Raw genomic sequence first — 17,179 nt, 5'->3', positions numbered from 1 at the left:
TCCAGGTCTTCCACCTTCTAAAATATAAAGCTTTTAAGAAGTTAGCTAATGCGGCTGCCGTAGCCGCCGCTGGATCACTATCCCTATGTCGAGCTTTCTGGCAGGCGCGACAAAAATCATAATAACTCAGTTTAAATATGAGGCATATGTATATGACAGTTTGTAATTTTACTTTATCAATAGAATAATCAATTCTTTTTTTTAAAAAAGGTTCAAATATGCTTTCCTTCCAATTTATGAATAAAAGATCAATCATTTACCTTAACAAAACTAACAATTTTCTCAAAATTTTCTGAAAAAAGTTGATAAAAACGTCTTTCTTTTATGCAAAGTCCAGGTATAGTTCTGTACTCATCATACATATACTTTATATTAATGCAATCTGGCAATAGCATTACATCTCTTTCAGGGCTTGGATCTCCATACTCATCTATAAAATTGTCCATAAATGCTACAGCGTGAAGACCTATAATAAAATAAAATACAAATTGTTGAAAAATTGAAATATCTATTTTAAGTATTAATCCAAAAAGCAATATTCAACTAGTAAATTGTTTTATTTATTACTTTTAATCAATAATTTACAATGGACAAAAACGATATAGAAATCTTCAGAAAAATTCAGAAAGGTTAGCATGGATCTTTACATCATATTACTTTAAATCTAACATAAGAATCATTTGAATGTTAATACTTTACTTTAATTAATAATAATATTTTAAATGGCTGACATTTCTTATCTTTTCAAAGAAAACATACCTACAATCAAGGAAATTGTATGCAACTGAAAATATGAGCTTTAAAAGCTATATATACAATGATATATGTCGTGTACAAGTTGCAATTTTGTTTAGGTTATAACTGGTACAAAATTTAAAAATAAAAATATATTCTTTTATCGCAACACATGCGTTTAACCTAAACAATATTTTTATCATTTTTTTTTGTTATTGTCCGTTAATGCGATACCATTTTGGTACAGTTAAAGAACCCCTTTGAAGCAGTATAATTAGTTATTAACAGCTGGAACCCTAGCAAAATATGGAATTGTACAAGTTAAAACCATGTTTAAGCAATATTGTGTACATGTTATAATTTGTATTTTTGCATTGTACAAATTATAACATGTAAAAAAAATTTGTACGTGTTATATCCTGTACAAAATCGCAACTTTGTACACAACATAATTATATATTTATAAAAATAACTATACATGCTATATACACAAAATCAAACCTTTGATATTATGGTAATGGGTTTTCCTCACTTTCTCTACCACCATTATGTCTTTCTTCAAAAGTTTAAATATCCTGTAGTAAGTGGCAATACTTATTCCCAACAGATCAGTCCATTTCCTCCTGTAAAAAAAAATCATCATATAAAAAGCTGATACATTAATCAACTAATACTTCAATATTTTTTTTTATTTCAACCACAGATCTGTATCTGTCATGTTAATGGAATCAGTATCCGAAGGAAATGTTATCCTTTATTTGTGCTTTTTTACAACAAGTTTTACCCTGCAGCTCAATACTAAATAACACCTCTGCTTCAAATGAAAACAATGAGGAAGTCTAAAAAATTAGCCAAGGGATACCCCAATATTCATTTGGATCATAAAAATAAACAGGTTGGGTCCTAAAATTGAAATGTTAGTAAATTAAACAGTTAGAATAATAGTATTTAGGACTTTATCCAGAAATAAATGCAGATTACATGGCAACTTCATTAATAGTCCATAGTAAAACATATTCATTTGGATCATAAAAATAAACAGGTTGGGGCCTAAAATTGAAATGTTAGTAAATTAAACAGTTAGAATAATAGTATTTAGGACTTTATCCAGAAATAAATGCAGATTACATGGCAACTTCATTAATAGTCCATAGTAATACATACAAAAGCTTTTGGAAGCAAGTGTTGATTGGATTGTAAAAAGTCATTTGAACATCTGAACTCCTCATGGGATCTTCAGATCAATAGTCTGTTGTACTACATTATAATTTATTATACTTCACATTAAAATGTCATATTTTGATTGGCTAATACAAGGGTGTTAATTTACTCTATCACATGGCTGAGCGGGTGACAATTTTTCAAATGTCACCCTTTTGTCTAGACCAATCAAAAGTCGACAATTCAAAGGACAATGAATTGAATTTACTTCAAGTAACTAAAGACAATGCCTAAGTTCTACATTTTGGCACAGATTTTATTATTCGACTGTAAAAATTTTAAAAAATGAAACATTTTGCTCGACTTCTGTTGATATTTCTAATACCTGTAACGTTTTTACCCCTTAAAAAGCATTGTCAACCTTGGCTTTGCTGCGGTTGACAATGTTTTCTTGAGGTAGCAATCTGCTCTATCACCCTCTCAGCTCTGTGTTATTCATATAATGACATAATTATTTTGTTTTGTAAACAATGCTGTGTTCTAACTGGCAAAACATAGATTGACAAATGCCTCAAACTTACTGTTCTATCTGGGTTTTTTTCATTTGTATCCTAATAAATTATTTATTTTAGCTAAATTTGATTAATATGAAAATAATATGTGCATAATTCATAGGGAGGAAACAGGAACAGCCAAACATACCTAAGGAATTTTGTATACTTCAACCTATAAAGATATCATATTTGTCCTACTAGAAATAAAATAATCCCTTCACATCATGCTTAATGTTCATTTAACATTGGAAGACATTATATTTCATAATATTTACACACCACTAATGTCAAATGAATGTTCAGAGTAATTTGAGTAAATACCGACAAATATAAAGCCTACCCATTTTTAAATTAGCATAAAGCGTGACATAAAGGAATTATTTCTTAATTATCAACTTACATACAAATTATTTTTCCATGGAAATTGTGTTTCCTTTCCTTTTTTTTATCTTTATACATGGTATTTCTCATTAATTCAAGGATCTTTGTTGATCGTTTTTCACCTTGTCTATAACCTTGTAAATCAGATCTTATATGTTGGACTCTATAAATGATATTTTCATCTTGAAATAATGCTTCACTGCACTGCTGTTTACATAAAAATGGACTTTTAAGGTCTCCTCTGATTTTGTCAGGAAAAAGTTGATAAGCTTCTCTGTTAACTGGAATTTCTGCAAAGTCACAAAAAGTTAATTTATGAAGTATTCATAATGTCAATTTCCATCCTTTCATCAAGATTCAAAAGAAGTGCAATCTTAAATGTAATACAGTTTAATTTTAACAATGCTAATCACAATATCACCATGATCACAAGAGAGGGAAGGTCTCTTTCTATATCAAGGCATACACAGATATGTGGAATGGGTCACTTTTTGGATATGCCAAATATTTGAATGGAGTGCAATTAATTTTAAATGGACTTAGCTAAAAAAAGTAACCAATAAATGTTTCATCCAATTATCTTTTATACAAAATAAGAACCAAATCGATCCATTTTTTAACAAGAAAATGTGTCCACAGTACACTGATGCCCTTCTTTCAGTATCATTTTTCATGTTCACTGAACAATGCAAATGGGGTCAAAACCCTAATTTTGCATGCAAATTAGAAAGATCATATCATAAGCAACATGTTTACTATGATCAAAGTTTTGTGACTTCAGCTTCACCCTAATCTACCTTCGCCAAAAACATTAACCTGATTCAGGATCATGAGTATGGATGGATAGAAGGATGATCGGACGAGCAGATAGACACAAAGACTTAAGAACCATGATTTCCATGTTCTATTTTAGGCTGAGTATAAAAAATTGGTAAAGCTATAAATCCAGAAAAGATCACGACATTATTACAAAATGGATGTCTTACCATCTACATAAGACTGCACACAAGAAGATGTATTACTATCATCCTCATCATCATCATCCATGTCATCATCGTTATTCTCATCAATGCTATTATCTGTAAATGGTAATGAAATACAAAAAATATATTTTAAAAGAAATCTATTTGTATTTAAGAAAATTACATTAATTACATATATGGAAAGAAGGTAAGAATGTGTAGATTGACAAAACTGTTTAACATATCCATGGTCACTGTGTTAAAATTCAGTTCTTATATGAAATTATCCTAGTGATGTGACAGTACAAGATAATAGTTTTAATATGTTTGTGAAAAGTATTTTCATGAAAATTCTGAAGTGAACAGAAGGGATTGAATTATTTCATCCTAAAAAGAGTTATAAATAGTTTACAGTCAAACCTGTACATTATGGTCACCCTCAGAAGAGAACTTAAAGAACATGAAGAAAGGTGTATTGAAAAGAGTTTCAAAAGGCATAGTTGTAGCTTACATTATCATGTAAAAAAAGTAATTTTTAAATCCTTCCAAATTGTTTTGAACTAATGGAACAGGAATTTGTCCAACTATTTAAAAAAAAATATCTAAGAACATCAAAGTACATTTTATACTTGATTAAACTGAAAAGTTGACTCTTCTGTTTTAAAATGTACAGAACAATTAAGTTTTTAACACTATCTTTTCCATAGGACATGGGGTTCTCAACTGACCTAAGTTTTTTACCTTGACCTATGATCTTCAGAGTTCTGTATAGTGGCCGATCCAGAAATTTTCATAAGTGGGGTCCCACTGACTGCTTAAAAGGGGACCCCCTCCAGTCATGCTTCAATGATTTCCTATATAATCAACCAAGTTTTTACCACAAAAAGGGGGGCATGACCCCTGACAAACCCTTTAAATCTGCCTCTGTCTGCATACATATTGACACACCCTCTGGTGTTAGTGAATAAACATGTGAAGACACAATATTTTATGGAAGGATAGACTTATCACTGCAGGGCGACCAAAGTGTTGAACCTTAATAATTGAGTGGACAGAGAACAGAGAAATGGAAGAATTGCAAAGTCTAATTGTACTGTGACAAGACCGTTTAATATATAGAAAAAATTATACATTATCTTTGAATCAGTTTAATTGAGGTCTGGAGCTGGCATGTCAGTAACTGCTAGTATTCCTTTGTTAATTTATGTATCATTATCATTTTGTTTAGTTTCTTTTGTTACCTATATAATTCTGACATTTGGCTCAACCGTCTTCTTTTGAACTGAGTTTTACTGTGTGTATTGTTGTGTTTCGGTTTTTCTACATTGGCTAGAGGTATATGGGAGGGTTGAGATCTCAAAAAACACATTTAACCCAACAGAATTTTTGCATCTGTCCCAAGTCAGGAGCCTATGGCATTTTCTTAGTCTTCTACGATTTATACTTTTAGTTTCTTGTATATATTTTCGAGTTTAGTATGATTTTCATTATAACTAAACTAGTATACATTTTGTTTAGGGGCCCGCTAAAGCACGCCTCTGGGTGGGGGAGTTTCTTGCTGCATTAAAGACCCATTAGTGGCCCTTGGCTGTTGTCTGCTCTTTGGTTGGGTTGTTGTCTATTTGACTCATTCCCAATTTCCATTCTTAATTTTATAGAGATTTCAATGTTTGCCTGTCCACATGAAAATCAGAGAAAGACAATCTGATGGACATCAACATTGCTTATAAGTTCAAAGTCACTGGACCAATAATGAGTGCTTTTAATATAAAAATGAAACTTATTCATTGCAACTATTTGTTTTGATTGCCGGTGGACAAGATAACCATAAGAATTTAAGTTAATTAGTTTATCATACTGTATTTCTATTTGATAAAATAATACTAATTGTAACATAATAAAACATTTTTCCTTTGAATTTTTTATGTGATAATTTGCTTAATAGTTCGGTTTTTGAAAATACATAGTTTAATAAAAAGATTGATATGTTATTCCATTAAAAACAATCATGACGTAGTTTGTCCTTGCAACTTCATGTAGATAGGCAGAGCTTTGACTGTGGTTTAATCTGATATTTTTTATGTTAAACCATGATTTAAACTCCGCTATTTTGTTACGTCTCCATGTGATTGACAATTTAAATGCACGAGGACAAGAATTTCGTTTATTTTACAAATAGGATTTCTACTTTCCGTCACTGACTTAATAATTTTAACAAAAATTTTAGACACACCTCTTACAACTAGGGGTGGGTAGGGGGCGGCGGTTAATACAAATATTAGTATTGCAATTAAATTTTGTCAGGGAAAATCTTTTTTTTTTAAAGATTTTTTTATGACAAATCAGAGCCGGAATAATTTGCTCTAAAATTTCACAGGCCCCCAAAAAATCAGATGGTATGTGCCTTAGAAGAACCCGAGTCGCTCAATTCAAAAAACTAACTTTTTGTCATATCTGATGTGCTGTATTCCCAACTGGATCGGTTTCCTCTTGCGCCTGCTAAGCAGCGGGCTAAAATGACACTTCCACTGTTTTTTTATTGGATAAAAAATCACCAGTCCACTTTTGAATGATGTTACAAAACATATACACCAGGCCTTACTCATTAACATATATTTAAACGAACTCATCCTGCGGATTCATTGTTTAAATATGTTAACTCGTAAATAGCATGGTATATATAATACTTACCATTTGATAATCCACCATCCTCTATCATTGCTGAACATGCTGAATCTGTGTCATCATTATCATCATTACCAATGTTATCATCAGAGTCCAAAAATGGAGTTAAATCAAATACTTGTAAATAAAGAAAAATAAAAAAACTTACAATTTAACCATTCTGTTTAAAGTGACATGAATAAGTAAGCAAAATTTTCATTATGCCTTGATATAGACAAGATATTGAGTAATATTCATTTTCTACTTTGTAAAATAAATATATAATAGTAGAATAGTCACTTCAATGCAGCTTTTCTCAAAATATGACATACAATTAAACAAATATATTATAAAGCTTAGGGATATGAATATATTTGCAGAATCTAAACATTACATTGCTATAAAACCAAACAAAGAGTGCAGACACTGAGATGCCTGGCCTGCTATGCTAAACTTTATTAAATTCTAGTGTTTTTTAAAGTCTTCAAGATCAATGTGTATCTGTAAAGTTATTCATCCTCTTATAGACTTTCAGAAAATCTCATTTGGGAGTAGTGAGCTAAAATTCATGTATATAAAAACATTTTTAAAACAATCAGTGAAGCATAAAGGCCAAGAACAAAGATCATAGATGCCAGCAGAAATGTCTTAACATAAAGCACCTGTACACAAGATATGAAGTACCATTTGACAGAGTTTCTGGAAATCTGTTTTTCCCTGTTGGTCCTTCATGTCCTTAATGAAAACCTGTTGGTCCTCATTTTTAATTCAGTCTCCTATGTTGGAACTCATATAATTATTTTGTCATATTAATAACAAGAGTGCACATGCTGAAATGTCTTGCCTTCTCTACTAATCATTGATATCATGTTGGTAGTCCAAAATATAAACCTTTACTACAACTATCACATAAACTTAACATGATCCAAGAAAATGAGATCAAAGTTATATAAATCAAACAAGAAATACATGTACACCTTACAATCAGTCAATACACTAAGTATAGTCCTGATACATGTGATAGTTGACCTATTACTTATAGTTTCTAAGAAACAGACTTAACCATGAAAACTAAACATTGATTAATGAACCATGAAATTAAGGTCAAGGTCAGATGAAACATGCCGGGCAGACAAGAGCAGCTTACAATTCTTCCATACAACAAATATAGTTAACCTATTGCTTATAGTTTTAAAAAAACAGACCAAAATACAAAAACTTAACACAAAGCAATGACCCGTGAATATGAGGTCAAGGTCAAATAAAACCTGCCAAACTGACATGCACATCATAAAATATTCCAGTACACCAAATATAGTTGAAATATTTCTTTTCAACTGTCTCCCCTCAACATACCTTGGCAATATTCTTGTCATTAATACAACATACAAAAGCTCTACATTTACATGGACTTTTAACAAAGAATAAACTTATATATTTAACAAAAAATCATGAATTAACTATAGGTGGTGTCAGGCAAATGTCTGTTTAACTGTAACAAACCATATGTAGGGAAAGTTCCATGATGGACACCACCCCAACCGCAAGCTCTGGATCTGCAATTGATATATAAAAGTTTATGCAAAGGAGCTTTCAATGCCACAGGCTGATTAGCAACCCTATGTTTCACTCTTTGAAACTTTTTTTCTGAAGGCAAAACAAAAAGAACATACCATTCATGCCATTATATACCATTCTATTCTAAGATATAAGAATACACAGTAAACAATAACAAGTGTGTCAATTTTGCATAATATCACATTTTCATCAACATAAAATAATACCACACTTACCATTTGATAATCCACCATTCTTATTCATTGCTGAATCTGTGTCATCATTATCATCATTATCAATGTTATCATCAGATTCCAAAAATGGAGTTAAATCAAATACCTGTCCTGTAAATAAAACAAAAAAGTTCATTTAAACAACTTTGTTTTCATTGACACAAATGTGTGCACACACTGAAATGTCTCGCCTTCTTTACTAACCATTGATATTAAGTTGATAGTCCTAATTATATAAATATAAAGCTTTACTACAACAATCACATAAACTTAACATGATCCAAGAAAATGAGGTCATAGTAATATAAAACAAAAGAGAAATACATGTACACCTTACAATCATTCAATAAACTAAATAGAGTTGACCTATTGCTTAAAGTTGATAATTTTCAACACACTACATCATTTGTGTACATATTACAAAATTTGTATAAACGTAATTCTCTAGCCATGTCAGTTTATCTTCCTGTTTCAGTGTACAACTATCATGATGCTGACTATGCAATTTAGTTAAAATGTGTGAACTATAACACTTATCTTAATAATGTTTAAACCTAAATTCTAGCTTTATACATGTATTCTTATGAATACTAGGTTTCTCACTTCTTTCTACAAATGCAAACAGACACTGGTTTCTGGGTCTGTATGAATTTTCCATTAAAATAAAACACCATACATGTCATACTAAGAAACATGCATGTAATGTAATTATACACATGTACTAACCATGCTAACTTTCAATCAGAGTAAAATAACACTAATCATTTTGCTAATTACCATTTGAAAATTCATCATTCTCAATTTTTCCTGAATCCGAATCTGTGCCATCATTATCATCAGATTCCAAAAATGGAGTTAAATCAAATCCTTGTCCTGTAGATATATACAATACAATTTTAAAATCTTAATCAGTACATCACATACTTTTTCCGGTGTACTTATTTTTCGTGATTTTGGTATTGTAGATATATTTGCATATACATGATGTAGGAATAGGCCAAATGAAAACTGTCTGACAGGCATTATTACGGATCATGTAAGACACATGTATGCAAATAGCTAGTAAAGTTATCCTTCTACTCATGATAACATGAACATTAACATTACAGAAAATTTTAACTTTTTTTCAAGTGGTCAATGAAACCATTTAAATTAAGTCAGGCACAATTGACATATGACAGAAGGGATGTTTTTAACATAAGGCATCTTGTACAAACATGACAAAGTAAAAAAAGGTCAAAAGACATTGATTTTAAACTAGATGTGTCAAAGCGACACGAATAGCCCGTCCCAAAAAGCTGAAAAATCTGCAATTTCAATATAAACACATGTGGACACAAACATGGTGGTAGCCTCACATATCAAAAATCAGCTCAAAATCTGGAGGGGAAAAGAGAAAAAGTCTGTATAACTGTGATTTTCAATAATTTCTTTAAGTCCAAAGCCCGTAATTTTGGCAAAAATTAGTGGAGCGGAACGAAACTTAAAATTGATCAGTTACTTATCATGGTTAACTCACATACCAGAAATTAGCCCAATATCTGAAGGCGTTTAGAAACAAACTCTGTATAATGGTTTGTTGCGGAATGACAGAAAGACGGAATTATGGACAAGGGTAAAACTATATGGCACCAACAACTTTGTTGAGGGGCCATAAAAATGTATATCCCCTAAACAAGTCTGTTTTTCTCGCCCGATGACACTACATACATTAACATGATTAAGGAATGTAAGGTGTCAATTTTTTATATAGCTGAATATATAGACTAAGTAATACCATATGCACCATACACATGATTTGCACTAAAATAAATGCATGAAATGTATATCATCTCTATTCTTTTGACAGAAATAAAAGAGAAGCAAAACAGACAAACCTGAATCTAAGTTGGAAGGTCTGTGTGCCAAAATAAATGTAATAGTGCCATGAATTAGACTTGGTACATCAGGGTGTTGCAAGGTGATTTGTTGAAAATTGTCACATAAATATTTTGTGAGTGATGTTCTTTGCTCCTCAGTCAAATTCCTAGTTTCATCATTGTAGTCCTCACAACTATCCAAGGAATCTCCTATTTTTGGCATTAATTTAATGTTTTTTGAACAATTTTGAATATATTTCAAAATATCTAGATGCATATTGCTTATATCCAGCATTAATTTTGAAAAGTCGCCTTTAGTAAATTTCTCTCCTTGCTCTGACGTATCTTTGGGACAACATAGAAAGGTTTTTGTGTTGTTTGTCCTTTGTTGATGAGTTTCATCAATCTTTTGAACATTAATTGATTTTGTTTCAAAATTGTCTCTTCTTTCAGGGGGGTTCCTTTTTATGTGAATTTCTGATGATTTCTTTTCTACAAATAAATTTAGATCTTTAATATAAAATTGAAAAAAAAATCAAACTATTTATAAATGTAAAATGGAACAAACATTATTATGATTGTTCATGTTGTTATGACTTGATGTAGATCTTTAGAAGTCTTATGTTTAATAGTGATGTTGGGTTTCCTCTTTCATTCCTTTAAACCTGCATACAAATTTATACATGTTATAGATAAGACTTACAGGTTACATCCTTGTATTTTGATCATAATGCAAATCATCTGAGAAAATAAAATATTGTTGAAGTCCAGCATAAAATAAAATGTGAAGTATATCAACTTAACCCATTTCTCTGACGTCAGTCTATTGTTCTGGCTGTAGATTATTTTTCAAGAATCCACTGACCATAGTATTAACTTAAGAGAACTTATATTATAACTTTAACCTTTTAACTTACGATCTTTTATCCTCTCAAAAACGAGTGGCATGTGTAGGATTCGAACCCGCGCGTATTTTCTTCGTATCAATACAGTCTTCAGTCTATGCATGATACCACTAGACCACGATGGCTGACATCAATCAATATATAAATAGTACTCTTAAAGCGCTTACTTGTCAATACATGTCATTTAACTGTATTTCTGTCTCATTGATAATTCGCTTTTGTAATCTAATGAAATATATATATCTTGGTTTGTTCATGTTTATTGAATTTGTTTTATTTTGGGTGTTATTTTTTTTTAAGAAACGGGTTAAAACTACTTCTTTGACAATAAAAACAGAACAAAATCATTGCCATTATATGAAAATGAAATATATGATACTTCTACATGTTCTAGGATTAAAACTATATTTTGGTCCAGAAAAAAAAATTACAATGAAAAAAATTCATTCCGCGTACAAGGTTCGAACTTTGCACTGTTAATATCACCGTTATGACATTCGTTATCAACGACTAGACGATCACGGCTATGCACATCTTGATGGTAAGTTTATGACATCAACATAATTATTCATTGTACATCCGTAGCAAGAGCAATTCTGATGTGGATTCAGAATGCGTACCACAGAAAAAACTATTTTACTGACCGGTGAACGATATTACCAAATGTAATAACGCTAAAATAATCTTAACTTAAATGAAACGGAAACAGTTTAAACAAAATTTAAGGTAGATGGGGTGTCTAAATTATAATCCATAGAATTTTTTAATAATTTGCCAAAATGTAGTTTATATCATGCTTTTTTGGAAAAAATAATAAAAAGAATGGGTCACGGGGCTTATTTTCACGCTACAGGTTGTGCAAAATTGACAGATTTTGTATAGATAATGCATGGAAAACGCAATATTCTGCCATAAAACGAAAACTGCACCATAGAATTTTGAGATAAAACATGAGAAGATAGCTCTAATATTATACTTTCAGATAAGAAAAAGAAAAAATGGGGTCACCGGGCCCGTTTTCTTGCTACATAATAAAATATATAAATTCCTAACACATTCTATTGTAAAAGTAACAATATTTGAATTATCTGCCCTTACATTTGAGTTGCCTCCCCTTATGTGGCAAAGTTAGAAAAAATTGAATCAAACAAAAGTGCTCTGTTTTTTGTAAAATACAACCATAAATATAATTAAACATGTCATTTTCTATATTAAATTGTAAATTCTTACACATGAATTACCCACTACTCTCAAAATTTGCACATTTTATTAAAGGTCTAGACCGATTATTTTCTGGTATTTCAAAATCCAAGATGGAGGAAGACACCCTATCTACCTTAAATATAATTGTTCAATTTAAATCGTAAGCACATAATTTTAATACTTTAAACAGCAATATGAATTATGAAATGGCAGATTTATGGCATATACGCTAATAATATTAAATTGACTAGGAACGACATAATGGTGTTACGATTTCATTATACCAAGTCACGTTGCTAAATATTATGTATATAAATTTTGAAGATTCTAAATTTTGGTAATTAAATTTTTTTAACTTTTCAAAACAAGATAAATAAATTCTGTATATCAATATATGTCTTTTTGGATAAATTAAATATACCAAAATCTATTTAATTTAAATAATTTGTAATGATTAAAGATTAAATGAAATATGTATATACAAAAATAAAATCTGGTATTAAAAAGGGGAGCTAACACCCCCTTTAAGTTATATTAAACTTATGTTAACTTCTCAAATGTCTAAATATAGATGCGAACCGTGTGGATATATTCATTTCCAGCTATTATAGAATAAAAAAGACAAAATACCAAACTTTTTTTATGAAATATTGTTGATTCATTGTCAAAACGTAAAACAGACAGTCGTTTTACTAGAAATGGGTTAAGCTAGAGAATTGCCTAAAGTCGCTCGTTGATTATCGTTTACGAATCCACTACTTCTTATCAATTCCCTACTACAGAATTTGTGAGAAAGTTTTTAAATTTTTTAAATTTTTCGATAATAAAAATAATGCAATGTTCATTTCTGTAATCTGAATGCTATTCTTCTCTTGTATGATTTTTTTCATAATTTTGAGCTTCAAGATATAGATTTGAAAACAATACATTTATTTTAGTATTTCTGTTCTTTACCCTGTAAATGGTACATGTATATTATAACACAATTTCCTCTATACATTGACATACAAATAATAGGGTTTTTTTTATTAAGAGGTTAACACTGTAAGCTGTACATGTAGGACTGTTCTTTCCTGAGGCCCTCAAGAATATACATGTATTATTTAGGTGTACACACATTTTGAGATCAATTTGTAGTCAATTTTCAGCTCTTTCATTTCCAAGATTAGTGCAAGAATACTTTAAAATAGACCGAATTCTTTTGTCACTATAATGCATATATTTACTAATTTACATTTGCTTTTCATAGATTTTGCTATTTTTTAATTATTTTTTTAAATATCAGTATATTGCACAATATTTTTTTTTAAATTAGAAAATAGCAAAATCAATAAAAAGCAAATGTAAATTAGTAGATATATATGCATTTTAGGAACAGAAGAATTCGGTCTAACTTTAAAGTTCATACCAAACTACATATATATACATTCTCATATCATTTACACTACCTTGGAGGCTATTTCTATTACTTTCTTCTGCATGACCATTGACATGAAAGTTGCTTGTGGAAGGTGTGCAGAGGTCACAATTTTTCACATTCACACTGTTGTCATTTGTCACTGTACATGTACGATTTATAGCCTCTGAAAAAAATTTCTATACTGTAGTATTATCATTTACATCTATTTTACATACCTGGTACGCACATACATGTATTTTGAACATAGGCTAGCTTAATATATTAAATATGGACATAACCGTGACACTAAAAAATCCATGGACGTTGATGGAGGTCCACAAATAGTCAACTTTAAACATGAGGCTCACCTGATTTTTTTTTATTTGCATCAATGATTGTTTCAATATTATAAACATGATCAATGTACTGTAAATTCAGAAATTAGTGCGAGGTTTGTATTAAATTATGAAAAATGCGACAGAGCTGTAAAAGCATTAATTTGAACTTGCATTTTGAAATATTTTAAATCTAAACTAGACAGGATTTTTCTCAAAAGGACTAGAAATGACGCACTGATTTAGTTTTCGGTTTTATATTTCTAAACAAAAGCTGTGACGTAATCAACATTTGCTATTCATAACATGATGGTAAAGGTCATCTGACCACAACTAAGATGCCTAAAACTCTGCATAGAAATGTTATTATTGCTTGAATTATTAAACACCATGTTATTTCCGCCATTTTATTAAGTTCAAAAACATTCTACCCTTCCCCGAATGATTATCAGTCCTATATTCACTTTAGTCAATGAAAATATGTTACCGCCTGCTTCCCCATTTTGTGTTTTTCAAATCACGTGACTGTCATGTGATATGGTTTTATGTTTAAGCGGGAATCACTGTAGATCAAATGATTGTCGCTTATATAATTTTCTATGCTTTATGGATTTTTTTTCATTCAATGCATGAAGTATATACTGACAAATGTATTATTGTCAATGTTGTTTTATGAATGCAATTACTATTTATCTTCAAATAAATGGAATAAATATATCTCCTTCATAATTTTTTAACAATTTTATTTAAAATTTGAAAAAAAAATATAGTATAGGTGCCAATTAAATTGATTAAAAATTTTGTGTTACTATCATCATAATCATCAAAATGAATGAAAATGTCAAAGGTGCACAATGGTTTTTACTGGTTTGTTTACAGTGCATCATTACTGGGGTATCTGGTCCGTCCGCGCCTAATACACTTTTGCACCCTACACGTTCGCACCTCGCACCTTCGCACCCAAGGTCCGTTCCCACCCAATTTAAAATAAAATTCCAGTTGAATAATTAGAAAATCAAGATTGTTGTTTTTAATTGATTTGATGTAAATACTGTATTTAGCTTGGAATGAGTAAAAACATTGAAGATTATAAATGAAAAACACAAAAGATTTTAACAGCTTGGCCCCTTTGATCTGAAACAATGAAACAAAAATCATAGCAATGCCCTTACCAACACATGATTAAAATTTATTCAACACAAACAAATACGTTGTCATAGTCTCACTTTATTTTGAAACAATGAAATAAAAGTAAGCAATCTGACACTTGACCAAAACAAGATTAAGATTTATACAACATAAAAAAACACATGTTGTTTCACTTTAATTTAGGACTATGACAACAAATATACTTAGAGGTCAGGAATACACAAAACCAATAAAAATTGGTCCCGAACGTGTAGGGTGTGAAAGTGAAAGGGGGCGAATGTAATAGGGTGCGAACGGACCAGGATTCCATTACTGGTACCCATCATTAATTGGGGGTCTCATTGGGGGGTTCTGATCCCGGATCCCGCTTACTGTTTTGTCAGATTCCCGTATCCCGCTTACACTAGGTACGTAAGCAATTCTCATTTTTTTGTCATTGCCCTTGTCCTGCTAGACCTCATTTCCCGTTTTCACGACACAATAATTTGACTTTCCCTTGTCACGCTTTCCAAAAATCGGCAATCCCGTGTCACGCTAAGACCCCAATGAGACCCACTTGATTGACAGTCCGTTTGTAATGTTAGCAAACATGACTTTTATTGCTATTACTGTTTCAAATATCAACTGTTTAATGGTTAAAATATATTAACAAGTAATCAATCTTTTATTCCTTTCCTTTTTTCTAATTCTTTTAAATGGTTGATTAATTAAATGCAGAGACAAACACAACGTTAGGTGCGTCATTACTGGTATTGGGATCATTCGCCCTGGTTACATGTTCGCCCTAGGTTCGTTCGCACTGAGTTTGTTCGCCCTGATAGTCCGTTCGCCCTGGGTTCGTTCGCCCTATATTCATTTATGATATGTATATGTTACATCAATGAACGAAATATAATTATATATACTAAAATTTATGTATATCTATTAAAAGTTAAATACAGAATATTTGCCAAATTTATATTAATTAAATAAAATTCTTGGCTGCATCATGTGCATTGTTACACTTTATTTTATAATTACTTTTAATTACTGTTGATTGAATTTTGATTGCTGATGGATTAATAATGAGAATAACATTTTCCGCAAATAAAATAGTCAGCTTGGATGGGTAAAATTCAGTTTGAAATATAAAAAATAAAAAAAAAGATGGATAAAAACACTGATGACAAGTGATCAATGTACAGCAGTGTGGCTTTGTTTTTGGTATTTGTTTCACTAATAGTAATACTATTCAGCGCTTTTAAATATTTGTTTAGTAAATAAATGTGTGCGAAGTACAGTTCGGAATTGATCTTGTTATAACTGTTACTGAATATTTTTAAATTGTTAAAATGTATCAATAAAGTTAAATATATACATAACTTAGTCATGTTAGTCTTTAGTTGTTTTATGTCAAATACTTTGTAGTCTTTGAATTCACAGAAACGTATCCTCGTAGCAGCAAGACAACAACAGTATAGCAACTAGCTTTAGACAAGTTAACATGAAACATCGAAAATATGCGGCGAAATTGTAGACTGACTTCAACACATTCAATTATATACACACAACGCAACACTATACTAAAAAATATCAGGGCGAACGGACTCAGGGCAAACAGGTATTAGGGCGAACAGAAACTAGGGCGAACCAGAATCAGGGGGGACGGACCCGGATTCTGTATTCGTCATTACTGGTTCCTCGGGGTTAGTTTTAGACTACTTTTGCTTTCCACTTGTCCATATTTTACTTTTAGGTAGACCAAATAATAATGACTTCTTGAAAGGCTATTATATTGTTTTTCTTTGACGCTTTACATGGGAAGGCGTCAAACCAAAAATTTAAAATAGCCTTACAAGACAACATAATTATTTGGACCAACTTTTACAGTGTTTTAGGATGACCACGAAGTCGCTTCAATTTTACTTACAATGTAATTTCGGTCGGTAGTTATATCCTGCATTCCTTGTTTGTCTATACATGTTTTAGTCCATCTTGACATGTGTGGACCCTCATAGAACATCAAATTAGTTGTAATATTGTGCAGAAGTCCCCATCGGATACATAGGAAGGGCACCATCTTCGTGCAATCTTGGGGCGTGT

The 17,179-nt window shown here is 30.9% G+C and overlaps 1 protein-coding gene across 3 annotated transcripts in view; it reads right to left on the bottom strand.

Annotated features, from left to right (window-relative positions):
• The window catches only part of LOC127736536 (uncharacterized), a 30,443-nt gene extending 13,264 nt beyond the window's left edge, over window positions 1–17,179 (bottom strand). Inside the window, exons 1-10 of one of the 3 annotated variants that reach the window (XM_052247100.1) lie at window positions 17,007–17,179; window positions 13,663–13,797; window positions 10,125–10,598; window positions 9,025–9,120; window positions 8,251–8,358; window positions 6,485–6,595; window positions 3,818–3,910; window positions 2,851–3,121; window positions 1,237–1,358; window positions 261–466 (exon numbers count right to left, since the gene is read on the bottom strand). In XM_052247100.1, coding sequence (XP_052103060.1) covers window positions 261–466; window positions 1,237–1,358; window positions 2,851–3,121; window positions 3,818–3,910; window positions 6,485–6,595; window positions 8,251–8,358; window positions 9,025–9,120; window positions 10,125–10,401 — 1,284 coding nt within the window. In that variant the 5' untranslated portion in view covers window positions 10,402–10,598; window positions 13,663–13,797; window positions 17,007–17,179. The remainder of the gene's footprint in view (window positions 1–260; window positions 467–1,236; window positions 1,359–2,850; window positions 3,122–3,817; window positions 3,911–6,484; window positions 6,596–8,250; window positions 8,359–9,024; window positions 9,121–10,124; window positions 10,599–13,662; window positions 13,798–17,006) is intronic. The other 2 variants (XM_052247101.1, XM_052247102.1) reach the window with 2 other exon arrangements.

Source organism: Mytilus californianus, unplaced genomic scaffold, assembly GCF_021869535.1.
Source record: "Mytilus californianus isolate M0D057914Y unplaced genomic scaffold, xbMytCali1.0.p SCAF_32, whole genome shotgun sequence".
In the NCBI taxonomy this organism is placed as follows: domain Eukaryota; kingdom Metazoa; phylum Mollusca; class Bivalvia; order Mytilida; family Mytilidae; genus Mytilus; species Mytilus californianus.
The sequence above is the reverse complement of the archived record's forward strand: the minus strand, read 5'-3'. Positions and strand labels throughout refer to the sequence as shown.